This window comes from Mauremys mutica, chromosome 25 (assembly GCF_020497125.1).
Source record: "Mauremys mutica isolate MM-2020 ecotype Southern chromosome 25, ASM2049712v1, whole genome shotgun sequence".
Classification (NCBI taxonomy): Eukaryota; Metazoa; Chordata; order Testudines; family Geoemydidae; genus Mauremys; species Mauremys mutica.
In genome coordinates this window covers 13,260,222-13,275,289 of record NC_059096.1, presented here as the reverse complement: position 1 = coordinate 13,275,289, position 15,068 = coordinate 13,260,222, and the positions used below count along the sequence as shown (strand labels likewise).

The window sequence follows — 15,068 nt, the reverse complement described above, 5'->3', positions numbered from 1 at the left end:
CCTTTACATAGATATGTTACATGGCATATGTAGCAGAAAACATATTCCAGTTAGATCATATATATAGTCATAAGTATATTCCCATGAAGACTTATGGGGTACACCATCACACCTTGTGCTTCATGGCCGGAGGGATATGGGGTCTACAACTCATGGATATTCATACAGAGGGTATCTGCTTCCCTCACCTGAGCAATCCCAAGGGCTCTGCTCAGGGAATCACTGCTTGAATTTGGCAGTTCTGTCACTTATCTGTCAGGTGTTCCCTTTGTGGGGAAGGTGGTTGAGAACAGTGTGGTGAAGCAGCTCTGGTCTCTTGATTTTTCTCAACACACCATTCTTGCCAATCAGGCTTCAGGCCTGTGTGTGGTTCATAGACTGATTTATTTGACCATTGTAAACTGGTGAGAGATGGGTCAGGTTTCATGGCAATTGAGTCTTCTCTACAGTTGACCATGAGGTGCTGGTGACTTGTCTGCCGATTGGCAAGAATGGACAGAGTTGCTCTTCTGCGGCTTCTTTCCCTCTAGTGAAATGTCCCTGGGGGTGATATTTGGCTCAGCTGCCTCGTGGGGTGGATTTCTGCAGGCCTGTATCATCACCCGTACTTAACACACAGGAGGGTCCCCTTTGGGGAGATAATGAGAGGGGCTTGGGGCTGCAGTGCACTCGGTGTGCTGCGGTCATTGGGCTCTGTCTTTCATCACATCCAGCCCGTGCAGTCTCCTTTTCCTGGTGCATGACTGAGACAGGGCATGGGTGCAGGTTAGCTGACTCAAGCTTACTCTGGGGAGATGGAGATGAAGCTGCTGGGGAGGAGGAAGCCTTTGGTGGATTTCTCAGGTGCTCTCAGTTCTCTCTGCTGAGAGCATGTGGCCGTCAGAGAGATTTACAGTCTAGGCATTCTTTTGAACTCTTCTCCCCTCCTCGATTGCCAGGTAGCAGAGCTTTTTCCTGTTTTTGCTTGGCTGGAAGAATTTAACTTTTTCGGGTGCAGATGTCACCATGGTTCTCTGTGCCTCTGCCACCTCTAGACTGGACTGTGGCAACTTGCGATCCTTGCATCTACCCTCAAAGACCACCCAGAAGGTTCAGCTAATACACAACTCTGCAAGCTGTTTTCTGAGTGTGCAGACTTTTTTCTGAGTTCATGACAGTTGTGCTTCACTGGCTCGCTGTTCACTTCTGAATGCAATTGGCGGTGGCTTGTATAAAGCCTGACGACTTAAATGATATCACCTTTTGTCCCTGTGTAACTTCTGACGTTTGGGATCTTCTATGGTGCTGACAACTGTTTTGGAGACTGGAGGCAGGGGGTTGTCCATGTAGGTTCCTTCAGATTGGAACTTGCATGCTTTGTCGGTTAGTGGGAGCTGCTTGCTGACTAGCAGGCATCTTCCTGAGATGTTCTGGATGTGAAGAACTTGTTGCTAAGAGCTTGGTTGGGGACATTCATCCAAATGTGTCCAGAGACTGCGCTGTGAGCTCATGTTGCCACAATCAAAATACGAATGAATGAATGAATAAAGTAAATTACTGTGGGATAGCAATTACAAGGAAACTGAGGGGAAAGATCACCTTCTGTTTTCTGCCTCAAGTCAGATTTGCCAGATAGACAGTAAATATACCCAGAAGTTTTAGGTGCTGGCAGGCACCAATACTTCATCTTCACCATGGGTTTTCTTCTCCCAAGCTGCTGGAGAATTGGATTCTTCCTAGCTTAATAGCTAGATGTGAACAGGTTTCTGTAGAGCTTGTTCCTGTGCTGTTGAAATGTGCTTGTTGTGTGGGTCTGTTTTGGGAAACTTGGATTCTGTGTGTGTGTGTGTATAGCCCTGTGATAGGCACCTTAGAGAGCGGGAGTGGGGGGTTTCTTCTCATGTGGGGAGCCCACAGCGGTTAGATTGGGTGGAGGAACAAAAAGAACTGATTCTCTCTCTCTCTCTCTCTCTCTCTCTCTCTCACACACACACACACACACACACACACACACACACACACACACACACACACACACACACACACACACACACACACACACACACAATCAGAATTAATTGCATCATGATGGACAGGAGTCTTAGATATTCAATTTCTTTTTGTTACTGGGAGTTGTTATTCTTCCTCACACATTGCACTGGAAACCACCTTTTTGGACATAATGAAGTAGGTAATGCTTCCATGTGAACTGTGTTACCTGAGCTATAGGGGAGCATTCCTAAATTGAAGACCATTTTTTCATCCATGTTAGTTCACTTATAGGGCACAGCAGGCTACTTGGAGGTTCATTCCGTAGCTGTAAATGTAGGTTTGTGTTCTAATCTGATTTATATAATGTGGATTGTTCAAAAAGGAAAGACGTGTTCTCGACCTTTATTTTTTTGACATTACAAGTATTTCATGGTTCTATCTAGGCCTGGCAGAATTCGATATTTACTTATTTTTTTAAAAGTTTTGACAGATAATATAGATGTTTATTGTAAAGCATTTTTCCCTATTTTTTGTCAATTTACATTGTCACAGTTGCAGCAAATTATGGAGGGTCAGACACTGTGGAGAGTCAGACAGTTATTGAATGACAGTAGAGAGTAGCCAAGTGAAAAGTTTTAGAAAAGTTAAAGCAGAAATTGTCACCATCACATGTCAAAATATACAAAGTAAATATGCTTAAATCAAACTCTGATAAGTTCTCAATCAACATTTTTCTGTCTGTCTTTAAATTTCCATTATTATTGTTGGAAATATTTTTTATCTCTTGGTGCATGTACAGTGAAATTGAGGTTTACAAACATTTATTCATAAAAAGCTATTCCTTGCAAAACCCATTTATATCCCATTTTAAAGTCTTATGGGATGGGATCTAAGGTCTCATAATTTAACATACAACTTTAAACTGTGGGGAAATGATGTAGGGAATCAACAGAACCTTGTTAAAATGCCCCAAATATGAGGGCAGAATAAGTCTAGTTGTCAAATGTTTGTTCAGGAATCTTCTCCAAATAGACATTGACAGTGTGGCTTTTTCTGAACCCTTTTCTGTTTTTTGCATGTCACATGAGACTTGCAAGATAGACTGAATAGCCCAGCTATTTGAAAAACAGGGTTGTTTTCTTTAAAAAAGTAGCTGAATCCTCTGTCAGAAATGTTATATAAGCACACAGAAACAAAGAATTTTTTTCCACTGGTTTAGCAACTGGTTTTACATTAATCTATTTCAGCTGTGTAAAATCATAAACTTTAATTAACAACTCTGGGATAGGTGGCGCCAGGGATTATGGAGAGTTGGGATCAAATCCCATTTCATGTCACAAGTTTCACTAGGAGGGTGGTGAAGCACTGGAATGGGTTACCTAGGGAGGTGGTGGAATCTCCTTCCTTAGAGGTTTTTAAGGCCCAGCTTGACAAAGCCCTGGCTGGGATGATTTAGTTGGGGATTGGTCCTGCTTTGAGCAGGGGGTTGGACTAGATGACCTCCTGAGGTCCCTTCCAACCCTAATAGTCTCTGATTTTAAGTGAAGGAAGCTTAATAATATTACATTGTCTCATCCCTGTCTCCGTTTGTCAGCATTGCAAAACTCCTACACAGTTCCGCTTGTCTAATTCAGGAGGGACCCAGCACTGAATTGCAGGTCAAGATAGATGCCTGTTGGCCGCGCTGTGTTGGGGAAGCTTGCACCGTGCCTGTATTGTGTTCAGCACAAGCCAATGACTTTTATTCCCTCTCTTCATGAGCAATAAGATCTTACTAATTTTTAAATGAAAGAAAAGGAAGCTACTTCCCTTCCTCTCAAGCACTTGTACATCTTGTGATCTCTGATGTTTGAATAGAAATGAGATTTGAATGAATAGTCATGATTAGTCATTTTAATTGGCCTTTGGGGGCAATTAGATTTCATTCTGCATTTCTTGGAAGCTCAATTGGTTACCAATGAACTTACCAAATGTTAACTCCCACGTTCTTCTCAGCACACAGCTGCTAAATTGTTTGAAAGCAAAATGAAGTGAATATGATTTGAAGAACATGAATGGACCTAATTTAATTGGAGAAGATGTGATAAGATGTGGGTGATGAAGGAATCCCCTTAGTTGAGTGCCTTCCTCCTAAATGATTGCTTGTTCGCGATGCAAATGAGCACACACCCATACTTACTATTTAAGGCTGAACTTTTCAAAGTAGTACAGAGAGTTAAGTGCTCATATTCTATTAAAATTCAGTGGGAGTTGGCAGCCGAACTCCCTTAGGCTCCTCTGGAAAGTCCAGCCATAATACACAGGGAGATCCACCAGCCCTTTTGGTCAGGTAGGCCTCTTGGTCACATATGGCTTAGAAATCAGGGGACGGGAGGCTGGATCTGGTGAGGTCCACACGAGGGCCATACCTGTGTCTGCCCAGGTCCATGGGCCTTCTGTACTCCATATACAGGGAAGATATAACCGTATAGGTCTGTTGGCTGGACTCCGTACATAGGGGCATGCGTGGAGCAGCTCTGCTTCTACTCCATAGCCTGGGAACTGGGTCGATTCCATTCCCTGCCCAGTTGCTGCAGGACTCCTTTGTTCCAAGCCCATTTAGTCAGGCTTGGGCAGGGCCGTGGATTTGACCCATAGAGTGTTGACTCCTGACCAATTTCTCCAAGATCCTACTTCTTCAGCAAACTCTGTGAATAATGGAGCCAATGTTATACATCACTGCAAACAGCCAATGAGTGTTACAGTAATTCATCCCATGACCTGAGCCAGTGTTTATGCCAAGTCCATTTTTCAGTTCCTCTTTAGAGTGCCATCTGAAAGCAGGTAGGCAAAATTTGATTAATAAAGGTGTGGTCAGGACCAACGTGCAGCCAGAGAAAAAGATTGTGCTGTTTGTATCGTCTACTCTGCTGCTCTGCGCAGCTCTAAGTGGTGTTATGAACTTATGACAAATATAAGGAGTGAAGGTCTCTCTCAAATGCCTTGCGTGGCATGACGTAAATTAGTTGAAATTGCTGACAATTTGCCTTTTTCAGATGGGTGTCACTGTCCATAAGTCTTTGTTTCAAACAATAGAGAATTATTAAGTTAAATGTTCCCAGAACAGCAAATCTGGGAAGTATTAAGTGTACATTGTGTATGTGAAGGTTACTGTTATAGCTGAGTCCTGCAGTATACATATTGTAAAGGCAGAGACATGTATTCTGTAGCTGCAGCCAGTTTCATAAGGCTATTAAAGGAGACTGTCAACTTAAAAATCACATTTCTATTTGTAATTTTTTTCATCTCTTGTTGTTTGTCACAACTATGATCACTGTATTTGACAGATCATAGAGAGAGAGAAATTTTCATTGTGCTTACATTTAAAAGCACTGTGTGCAATTAGTCTGTTTCCCATGTTATTTATGTTTTGGCACACAGCAAGATGAGAATTTTTTTTTAAAATGTGTTGTAAAATCACAAAAAAAATTGGCTGTGGGGTAGTAAAAGCAACTGAAGGGACTTTTAACTAACATAAACTTGCTAGATTTCACGACAAATGTCTTCTAAAACTAATGATCCAATTTCCTCTGTTATACTGTTAGCTGGTCTGTTTTAAAAGTTGGCTTCTCTGTTTTCAGCTCTTGGGAACTTGGAATGAACATTGATGCAGTCTGGAAATTAAGGGCCAAATTCTGCTTGTACTCCACATTTACACTGGTGTAGCTTCATTGAATTCATTTCAGATGTATATTGTGGCTACTTAAAGTAAATTTAGGGCCAAATTTTGCTCTGAGTTGAGATGTCATCAATTTAAAAAAAAAAAAAAAGCAAGTACATTTTGTGGCTCACTGGCCAACTACCAAGATACTAACTAGCATCATACATGGTCCGTCTGTACAGTCAGAATTCTCAGGTAACTAGATTTGTATGGTTTAAAGCCAGAAGGGACAATTAGATCATCTACTCTGGCCTCCTGCATGTCCCGAGCCATTACATTTCAGTGTTACCCTGTGTTGAGCCCAATAACTAGTTTTTGACTAAAGCATATCTTCCAGATAGGCCTCTAGTCTTGATTTGAAGACATTAAGAGATGGATAATTCAGCACTTCCCTTGGTAATTTGTTCCAGTGGTTAATCACCCTCACTGTTATAAAACTGTGCCTTATTTCTAATTTGAATTTGTGTGGCTTCAGCTTTCAGCCACTGGTTCTTGTTATGCTCTTCTCTGCTAGATTAAAGAGCTCTTTGGTAAGCCTGTATTTTCTCCCCATTTACTGCATATTCATTGTAATCAAGTCACCTCTCAGTCTTCTTTTTGCGAGTCTAAATAGATTGAGCTCTTTGAAGTTTCTCGGTTGTAAGACATTTTCTCCAACCCTTAAACCATTTGTTTGGCTTTTTTTCTGCACTCTCGCCAACTTTTCAGCAGTGTCATATGCAGAGGTAAAATCTCCTCTGTAATCCTCCTCATTGGTCCTCTGTATATACATCCCAGGATTGCTGTAGCCCTGTTTGCCACAGCATTGCACTGGGACCTGCTGTTGAGTTGCTCGCCTGCTATAACCTCTAAATCCTTTACAGAGTTCCTGCTTTCCAGGATACAGTCCCCCACTCTGTAGGTGTAGCCTGCATTTCTTGCGCCTACATGTAGAGCTTTGCATTTGGCTATATTAAAGCTAGAACTGGGTGAACATATTTTGAGAAACGGTAAATTTGCCCCAAAAATGCATTCGCAGATTCAGATCAGATTTGGAAATAAAAAAAGGAAAAAACATTTTGAAAAAGTTGAAATGGTTCATTTTGACCATTTCAAAACTAAATGTTTTGACTTTGCATTTTGAAGTGTTTGTTTTTGACTATTTTGAAATGAAATGGGGTTTCATTTTGAAATATAGCTGATTAAACAAGGGTAAAAAAACACCTGAAAACTACCTGAAAAAAAAATATATAGTTTTGTGTCAAATGATGCATTCTGTTTGACCCGAAACAGAATTTTTCCGTTTGTTTGTCTGTTTCAGAAAAGGGGGGGGGGGCAGGGAATCCATTTTGGTCAAAGCCGATTTGAGAGGTTGGAGGAGAGGTTAGGCTTGGCCCCTGAACCAAAAAATCAATTATTCACTCTAATTAAAATGTATTTTGTTTGAATGGACCCACTGACCATGCGATCCATGCCCTGTCCTCATCATTATTTACTCTTCTGCCAATCTTTGTGTCATCTGCAAATTTTAATTTGATGAAAATGTTGAAAAGCATAGTACTGATTCCAGTGGAACCCAATTAGAAACACCCCAGTTGATGAAGATTCCCCATTGGTGACTGCGTTTTGAGATCTGTTACTTAGCCAGTTCTTAATCCATCTAACATGCACTCTCTTGGTGTTGTATAGTGCTAATATTTTAACCATAATGCCATGCAGTATAAAGTCAAATGCCTTACAGATGTCTTAAGTATATTCCATCTACACAGTTACCTTTATCAACCAAACTTGAAATTTCAACAAAGAATGAAATTAGGTTTGTCTGACCTGACCTTTTCCCATAAAACCATATTGACTAGCATTAATTATATTCATATCTTTTAATTATTTATGAGTTGCATCCTGTATCAATTTTTTCCATTATTTTGCCCAGGATTTGTGTCAGACTAGCTGGTCTCCAGTTACCTGGGTCATCAGCTTGTCCTATTTGAATATTGGCAGAACATTATCATTCTTTCAGTCTCCTGGAATTTCCCCAGTATTTCAAGATTTATTAAAAATTAACATCAGCAGGGCAGAGATCTCCTCAGTCAACACTTGTAGGACTTTTGGGTGCGGATTATATGGGTCTGCTAATTTAAATGTGTTTATTCTCAATAGATGTAGTTTAACATCCTTGGTTATCTAAAGAATAGTTCTGTGTAGCTTGATGAAAGCTTGTCTCTTACACCAACAGAAATTGGTCCAGTAAAAGATATTACCTCACCCAGCTTATCTCTGGAAATACTTTGTCATCCTTGTGATGTGAGTCTGTTATCCTGCTGCTTTCCAAATGCAGAACAGAAATATTTATTGAACACTTTGACCTTTTCTGCATCATTTCTCCATGCATCTGAAGAAGTGGGGTTTTACGCACGAAAGCTTATGCCCAAATACATCTGTTAGTCTTTAAGACTCCTCGTTGTTTTTGTGGATACAGACTAACACCACTACCCCTCTGATGCTACTTCATCATCGTTAACGGTTTTATCATCTCTACCTAGTAATGGGCCCGTACCATTGTTAGGATTTCTTTTGTTCCTAAAATACTTTACAAATTTAGTAATTTCTACTGACTGCTATTGATTTCCCTTTTCCCTATTTGTTACATTTTTCCTTTTTTTCCCCCTAGCTAGCACTGCCTATTAATCTCATGGTGACTCCTATCAGAGTAGGCACTTCTTAGGTATCTTTTGTGCAATGAATGGAAAATGTTACACTTACGTTAGCCTCACTAGGAGCCTAATTCAAAATCCACTGAAGTCAATAGAAAGACTCCCATTGACTTTATTAGGCTTGGGAATAAGGCCTTGGAATAAAATCCTCCTTGAGGAAAAGGTGCAGTTGTGTTTCTGCTACATTTTCTTGTCTGTAAGGATGTTGTTACTAGCGTTATTCAGCTTTCTCTGTACTGTATTTTTCACAATTCAAGGGCAAAATGGGTGGATTTTGTTAAATCTTTTTTTTAAAATGCAAGTGTACAAGAGAGTTGATGAAATGTTTTAGTGAGAGTACACATTGAGTTCTGGATACTCAATTCCCATTACATTTCAGCATAATTGGGCTTTCATATCCCATAGGTTGCTATGAGAATCTCAACCTAAACGTGTAAACAGTCAGAGTCTAATCAATTGAGATGAGCTATCGTTAGCAGGAGGAAAAAAAACTTTTTGAAGTGATAATTAAGATGGCCCATAGAAGGTGTGAGGAGAACTTAACATAGGGAAATAGATTCAATTGGTGTAATGACCCAACCATTCCCAGTCTTTATTTAGACCACAGTTAATGGTATCTAGTTTGCATATTAATTCAAGTTCAGCAGTCTCTCTTTGGAGTCTGTTTTTGAAGTTTTTTTGTTGCAAAATTGCCACCTTCAAGTCTGTCACTGAGTGGTTAGGAAGGTTGAAGTGTTCTCCCACTGGTTTTTGAATGTTATGATTCCTGATGTCAGATTTGTGTCCATTTATTCTTTTGCGTAGAGACTGTCCGGTTTGGCCAATGTACATGGCAGAGGGGCATTGCTGGCACATGATGGCATATATCACGTTGGTAGATGTGCAGGTGTACGAGCCCCTGATGGTGTGTCTGATGTGATTAGGTCCTGTGATGGTGTCACTTGAATGGATATGTGGACAGAGCTGGCATCGGGCTTTATTGCAAGGATAGGTTCCTGGGTTAGTGTTTATGTTGTATGGTGTGCGGTTGCTGGTGAGTATTTGCTTCAGGTTGGGAGGCTGTCTATAAGCAAGGACTGGCCTGTCTCCCAAGATCTGTGAGAGTGAGGGATCATCTTTAAGGATAGGTTGTAAATCTTTGATGATGCGCTGGAGAGGTTTTAGTTGGGGGCTGTAGGTGATGGCTAGTGGTGTTCTGTTATTTTCTTTTTTAGGCCTGTCCTGTAGTAGGTGGCTTCTGGGTACTCTTCTGGCTCTGTCAATCTGTTTTTTCACTTCAGCAGGTGGGTATTGTAGGTTTAAGAATGCTTGATAGAGATCTTGTAGGTGTTTATCTCTGTCCGAGGGATTGGAGCAAATACGGTTGTATCTTAGAGCTTGGCTGTAGACAATGGATCGTGTGGTGTGTCCGGGATGGAAGCTGGAGGCATGTAAGTAAGTATAGCGGTCAGTGGGTTTCCGGTATAGGGTGGTATTTATGTGACCATCGTTTATTAGCACAGTAGTGTCTAGGAAATGGACCGCTTGTGTGGATTGGTCTAGGCTGAGGTTGATGGTGGGATGGAAATTGTTAAAATCTCGGTGGAATTCTTCGAGGGCTTCTTTTCCATGAGTCCAGATGATGAAGATGTCATCAATGTAGCGCAAGTAGAGTAGGGGCGTTAGGGAACGAGAGTTAAGGAAGCGTTGTTCTAAGTCAGCCATAAAGATGTTGGCATACTGAGGGGCCATGCGGGTACCCATAGCAGTGCCACTGACTTGAAGATATATATTGTCCCCAAATGTGAAATAGTTGTGGGTGAGGACAAAGTCACAAAGTTCAGCCACCAGGTTAGCCGTGATATTATCGGGGATACTGTTCCTGATGGCTTGTAGTCCATCTTCGTGTGGAATGTTAGTGTAGAGGGCTTCCACATCCATAGTGGCCAGAATGGTGTTTTCTGGAAGATCATTGATGGATTGTAGTTTCCTCAGGAAGTCAGTGGTGTCTCGAAGATAGCTGGGAGTGCTGGTAGCATAGGGCCTGAGGAGAGAGTCCACATAGCCAGACAATCCTGCTGTTAAAGTACCAATGCTTGAGATGATGGGGCATCCAGGATTTCCAGGTTTATGGATCTTGGGTAGCAAATAGAATACACCTGGTCGGGGTTCCAGGCATGTGTCTGTATAGATCTGTTCCTGTGCTTTCTCAGGGAGTTTTTTGAGCAGATGGTGTAGTTTCTTTTGGTAATCATCAGTGGGATCAGAGGGTAATGGCTTGTAGAATGTGGAGTTAGAGAGTTGTCTGGCAGCCTCTTGTTCATATTCCGACCTATTCATGATGACGACAGCACCTCCTTTGTCAGCCTGTTTGATTATGATGTCAGAGTTGTTCTTGAGGTTGTTGATGGCATTGTGTTCAGCACGGCTTAGGTTATGGGGCAAGTGATGTTGATTACCAAAAGAAACTACACCATCTGCTCAAAAAACTCCCTGAGAAAGCACAGGAACAGATCTATACAGACACATGCCTGGAACCCCGACCAGGTGTATTCTATTTGCTACCCAAGATCCATAAACCTGGAAATCCTGGACGCCCCATCATCTCAAGCATTGGTACTTTAACAGCAGGATTGTCTGGCTATGTGGACTCTCTCCTCAGGCCCTATGCTACCAGCACTCCCAGCTATCTTCGAGACACCACTGACTTTCTGAGGAAACTACAATCCATCAATGATCTTCCAGAAAACACCATTCTGGCCACTATGGATGTGGAAGCCCTCTACACTAACATTCCACACGAAGATGGACTACAAGCCATCAGGAACAGTATCCCCGATAATATCACGGCTAACCTGGTGGCTGAACTTTGTGACTTTGTCCTCACCCACAACTATTTCACATTTGGGGACAATATATATCTTCAAGTCAGTGGCACTGCTATGGGTACCCGCATGGCCCCTCAGTATGCCAACATCTTTATGGCTGACTTAGAACAACGCTTCCTTAACTCTCGTTCCCTAACACCCCTACTCTACTTGCGCTACATTGATGACATCTTCATCATCTGGACTCATGGAAAAGAAGCCCTCGAAGAATTCCACCGAGATTTTAACAATTTCCATCCCACCATCAACCTCAGCCTAGACCAATCCACACAAGCGGTCCATTTCCTAGACACTACTGTGCTAATAAACGATGGTCACATAAATACCACCCTATACCGGAAACCCACTGACCGCTATACTTACTTACATGCCTCCAGCTTCCATCCCGGACACACCACACGATCCATTGTCTACAGCCAAGCTCTAAGATACAACCGTATTTGCTCCAATCCCTCGGACAGAGATAAACACCTACAAGATCTCTATCAAGCATTCTTAAACCTACAATACCCACCTGCTGAAGTGAAAAAACAGATTGACAGAGCCAGAAGAGTACCCAGAAGCCACCTACTACAGGACAGGCCTAAAAAAGAAAATAACAGAACACCACTAGCCATCACCTACAGCCCCCAACTAAAACCTCTCCAGCGCATCATCAAAGATTTACAACCTATCCTTAAAGATGATCCCTCACTCTCACAGATCTTGGGAGACAGGCCAGTCCTTGCTTATAGACAGCCTCCCAACCTGAAGCAAATACTCACCAGCAACCGCACACCATACAACATAAACACTAACCCAGGAACCTATCCTTGCAATAAAGCCCGATGCCAGCTCTGTCCACATATCCATTCAAGTGACACCATCACAGGACCTAATCACATCAGACACACCATCAGGGGCTCGTACACCTGCACATCTACCAACGTGATATATGCCATCATGTGCCAGCAATGCCCCTCTGCCATGTACATTGGCCAAATCGGACAGTCTCTACGCAAAAGAATAAATGGACACAAATCTGACATCAGGAATCATAACATTCAAAAACCAGTGGGAGAACACTTCAACCTTCCTAACCACTCAGTGACAGACTTGAAGGTGGCAATTTTGCAACAAAAAAACTTCAAAAACAGACTCCAAAGAGAGACTGCTGAACTTGAATTAATATGCAAACTAGATACCATTAACTGTGGTCTAAATAAAGACTGGGAATGGTTGGGTCATTACACCAATTGAATCTATTTCCCTATGTTAAGTTCTCCTCACACCTTCTATGGGCCATCTTAATTATCACTTCAAAAAGTTTTTTTTCCTCCTGCTAACGATAGCTCATCTCAATTGATTAGACTCTGCCTGTTGGTATGCATACTTCCACCTTTTCATGTTCTCTGTATGTATAAATATCTCCTGTCTGTGTGTTCCATTCTATGCATCCGAAGAAGTGAGCTTTAGCTCACGAAAGCTCATGCTACAATAAATTTGTTAGTCTTTAAGGTGCCACAAGTACTCCTGTTTTTTTTGCGGATACAGACTAACACGGCTGCTACTCTGAAACCTGTGTAAACAGTCGTTTTTATTCAAATTTGAGGTACAGAAGCATCAGCATGTTTATCCCACCTTTTTCTAATAACCTGTGAAACAGTTGTTTGTGGATTGAGACTTAAGAACTTTTTTTCTTCTTCTCTATTTGTAGTGGCATTCTTGAAAACCTAAAAAGGAAACTTAGATTCTTCAGGCAAATTTTGGCTGGTAGAGATTCTGGATAACAGGTGAGACAGCAAAAGAGTTCAGATGTAGAATTTTTGTATGGATGATAAAATTTCCTTGCTCTCTTGATTAAATGTTGGCAGTATTGGGGCTGAGTGTTTTAAACTCTTAATATGTGTCTCTTTTTTAAGATAAAACGATCTGACCACCATGAGTTGGAGTTTCTTGACCCGTCTGTTAGAGGAAATCCACAATCATTCAACATTTGTTGGCAAAATCTGGCTGACAGTTTTGATTGTCTTTCGGATTGTCCTTACTGCTGTGGGAGGGGAATCCATCTATTATGATGAACAAAGCAAGTTTGTGTGCAACACGGAACAACCAGGATGTGAGAATGTTTGCTATGATGCTTTTGCTCCTCTTTCGCATGTGAGATTTTGGGTGTTTCAAATCATTCTTGTAGCCACTCCATCGGTGATGTATTTAGGCTATGCCATTCATAAAATTGCCAGAATGGTGGAACATAACGAACCTGACAAAAGAACCAGGAGCAAAACCTTTTCAATGCGCTGGAAACAACACCGTGGCTTGGAGGAGACAGAGGATGACCACGAAGAAGATCCAATGATGTACCCAGAAATAGAGCTAGAAAGTGAGCGGGAGAACAAGGAGCAGCCAGCCCTCACTAAAGCTAAACACGATGGCAGGCGGCGAATTCGCGAGGATGGGCTCATGAAAATCTATGTGCTGCAGCTGCTGTCTAGGACTATGTTCGAAGTTGGCTTTCTTGTTGGTCAATATTTTTTGTATGGGTTCGAAGTCAGCCCCACATTTGTATGTAGCAGGAAACCATGCCCACACAAGATAGATTGTTTCATTTCAAGGCCTACCGAAAAGACCATTTTCCTTTTAATAATGTATGGCGTAAGCTGCCTGTGTTTACTTTTGAATGTCTGGGAGATGCTCCATTTGGGATTTGGTACAATCCGAGACACATTAAACAGTAAAAGAAAAGAGCTGGAAGACTCCGGTACCTATAACTACCCTTTTACTTGGAATACTCCATCTGCTCCTCCTGGCTATAACATTGCAGTCAAGCCAGATCAAATCCAATATACTGAATTGTCCAATGCCAAAATGGCCTACAAGCAAAACAAAGCTAATATAGCTCAGGAGCAGCAGTATGGGAGCAACGAAGAAAACATTCCAGCCGACCTAGAAAATCTGCAGAGGGAGATTAAAGTGGCTCAGGAACGTCTGGACCTTGCAATCCAGGCCTATAATAACCAAAACAATCCCAGCAGTTCCAGAGAGAAGAAATCCAAAGCAGGCTCAAACAAAAGTAGTGCCAGTAGCAAATCAGGGGATGGAAAGACCTCTGTGTGGATTTAACGTTCGCTGAACTTGTATTTTTTTCCTTAGTTAATGATAACCAGCAATTCACTGAATAATTACTTTCATTAAGTAAACATTTGACTCTGTTTATCTTCAGGGATACTGTTGGCTAGCGATCCAAGCTCTCAGAAAGTTTATGCACATGCCCTAGAGTTACAGAATTTTATTCTTGTGTCTTCCAGGTCAGGAGAAGTACAGGTATATTTAAATCATTCTTGTTGAACGGTTTACACTGTATGTACAGTATTATGGTGCATTTATTCTGCACAATTTTTTGTATTTGTACGTTGGACCTCTGCAGTTATACTTTTTATATTAAAGAAAAGAAAACAATACAGGTAACGCTTAGCATTTTGCTAGTTCGGTTACTGTGGTCAGCAGACTTATTTTTGTCTTTTTTTGTTTTAAATGTGAAGTTGTCTGTGCTGCATTTCAGAAGTGCCTTGTACATGCGCACAAGACAGAGAGGATACTTCAGTTACCTAGGGAGCCTATTTAGTGTTGACTGCTTATCAGCAGAGCAGTCCAGGGTTTGGAGGATATTTAATGGTGCCACTGGTTGCATCTTTATACAGTTATGTGCAGCTCACAAAATGAAAGTATCATATATTAACCAGAATGTGCCAGAATGTTGCACCTTGTGGTTTAAATTATTTAGACAAACATATGTAGGTTGTAAGGTATCAGTTCAAAGCAAGAATGCCATAGCTAATTGGGGAGGGCAGGGTTTTG

The 15,068-nt window shown here is 41.5% G+C and overlaps 1 protein-coding gene across 4 annotated transcripts in view; it reads left to right on the top strand.

Annotated features, from left to right (window-relative positions):
• Nucleotides 1–14,671, top strand: part of GJC1 (gap junction protein gamma 1) — a 28,873-nt gene extending 14,202 nt beyond the window's left edge. For all 4 annotated transcript variants that reach the window (XM_044999161.1, XM_044999162.1, XM_044999164.1 and 1 more), the window contains exons 2-3: nt 12,928–13,003; nt 13,133–14,671. In XM_044999161.1, the coding sequence (XP_044855096.1) occupies nt 13,152–14,333 (1,182 nt within the window). In that variant the 5' untranslated portion in view covers nt 12,928–13,003; nt 13,133–13,151 and the 3' untranslated portion in view covers nt 14,334–14,671. The remainder of the gene's footprint in view (nt 1–12,927; nt 13,004–13,132) is intronic.
• The last annotated feature ends 397 nt before the right edge of the window (nt 14,672–15,068 follow it).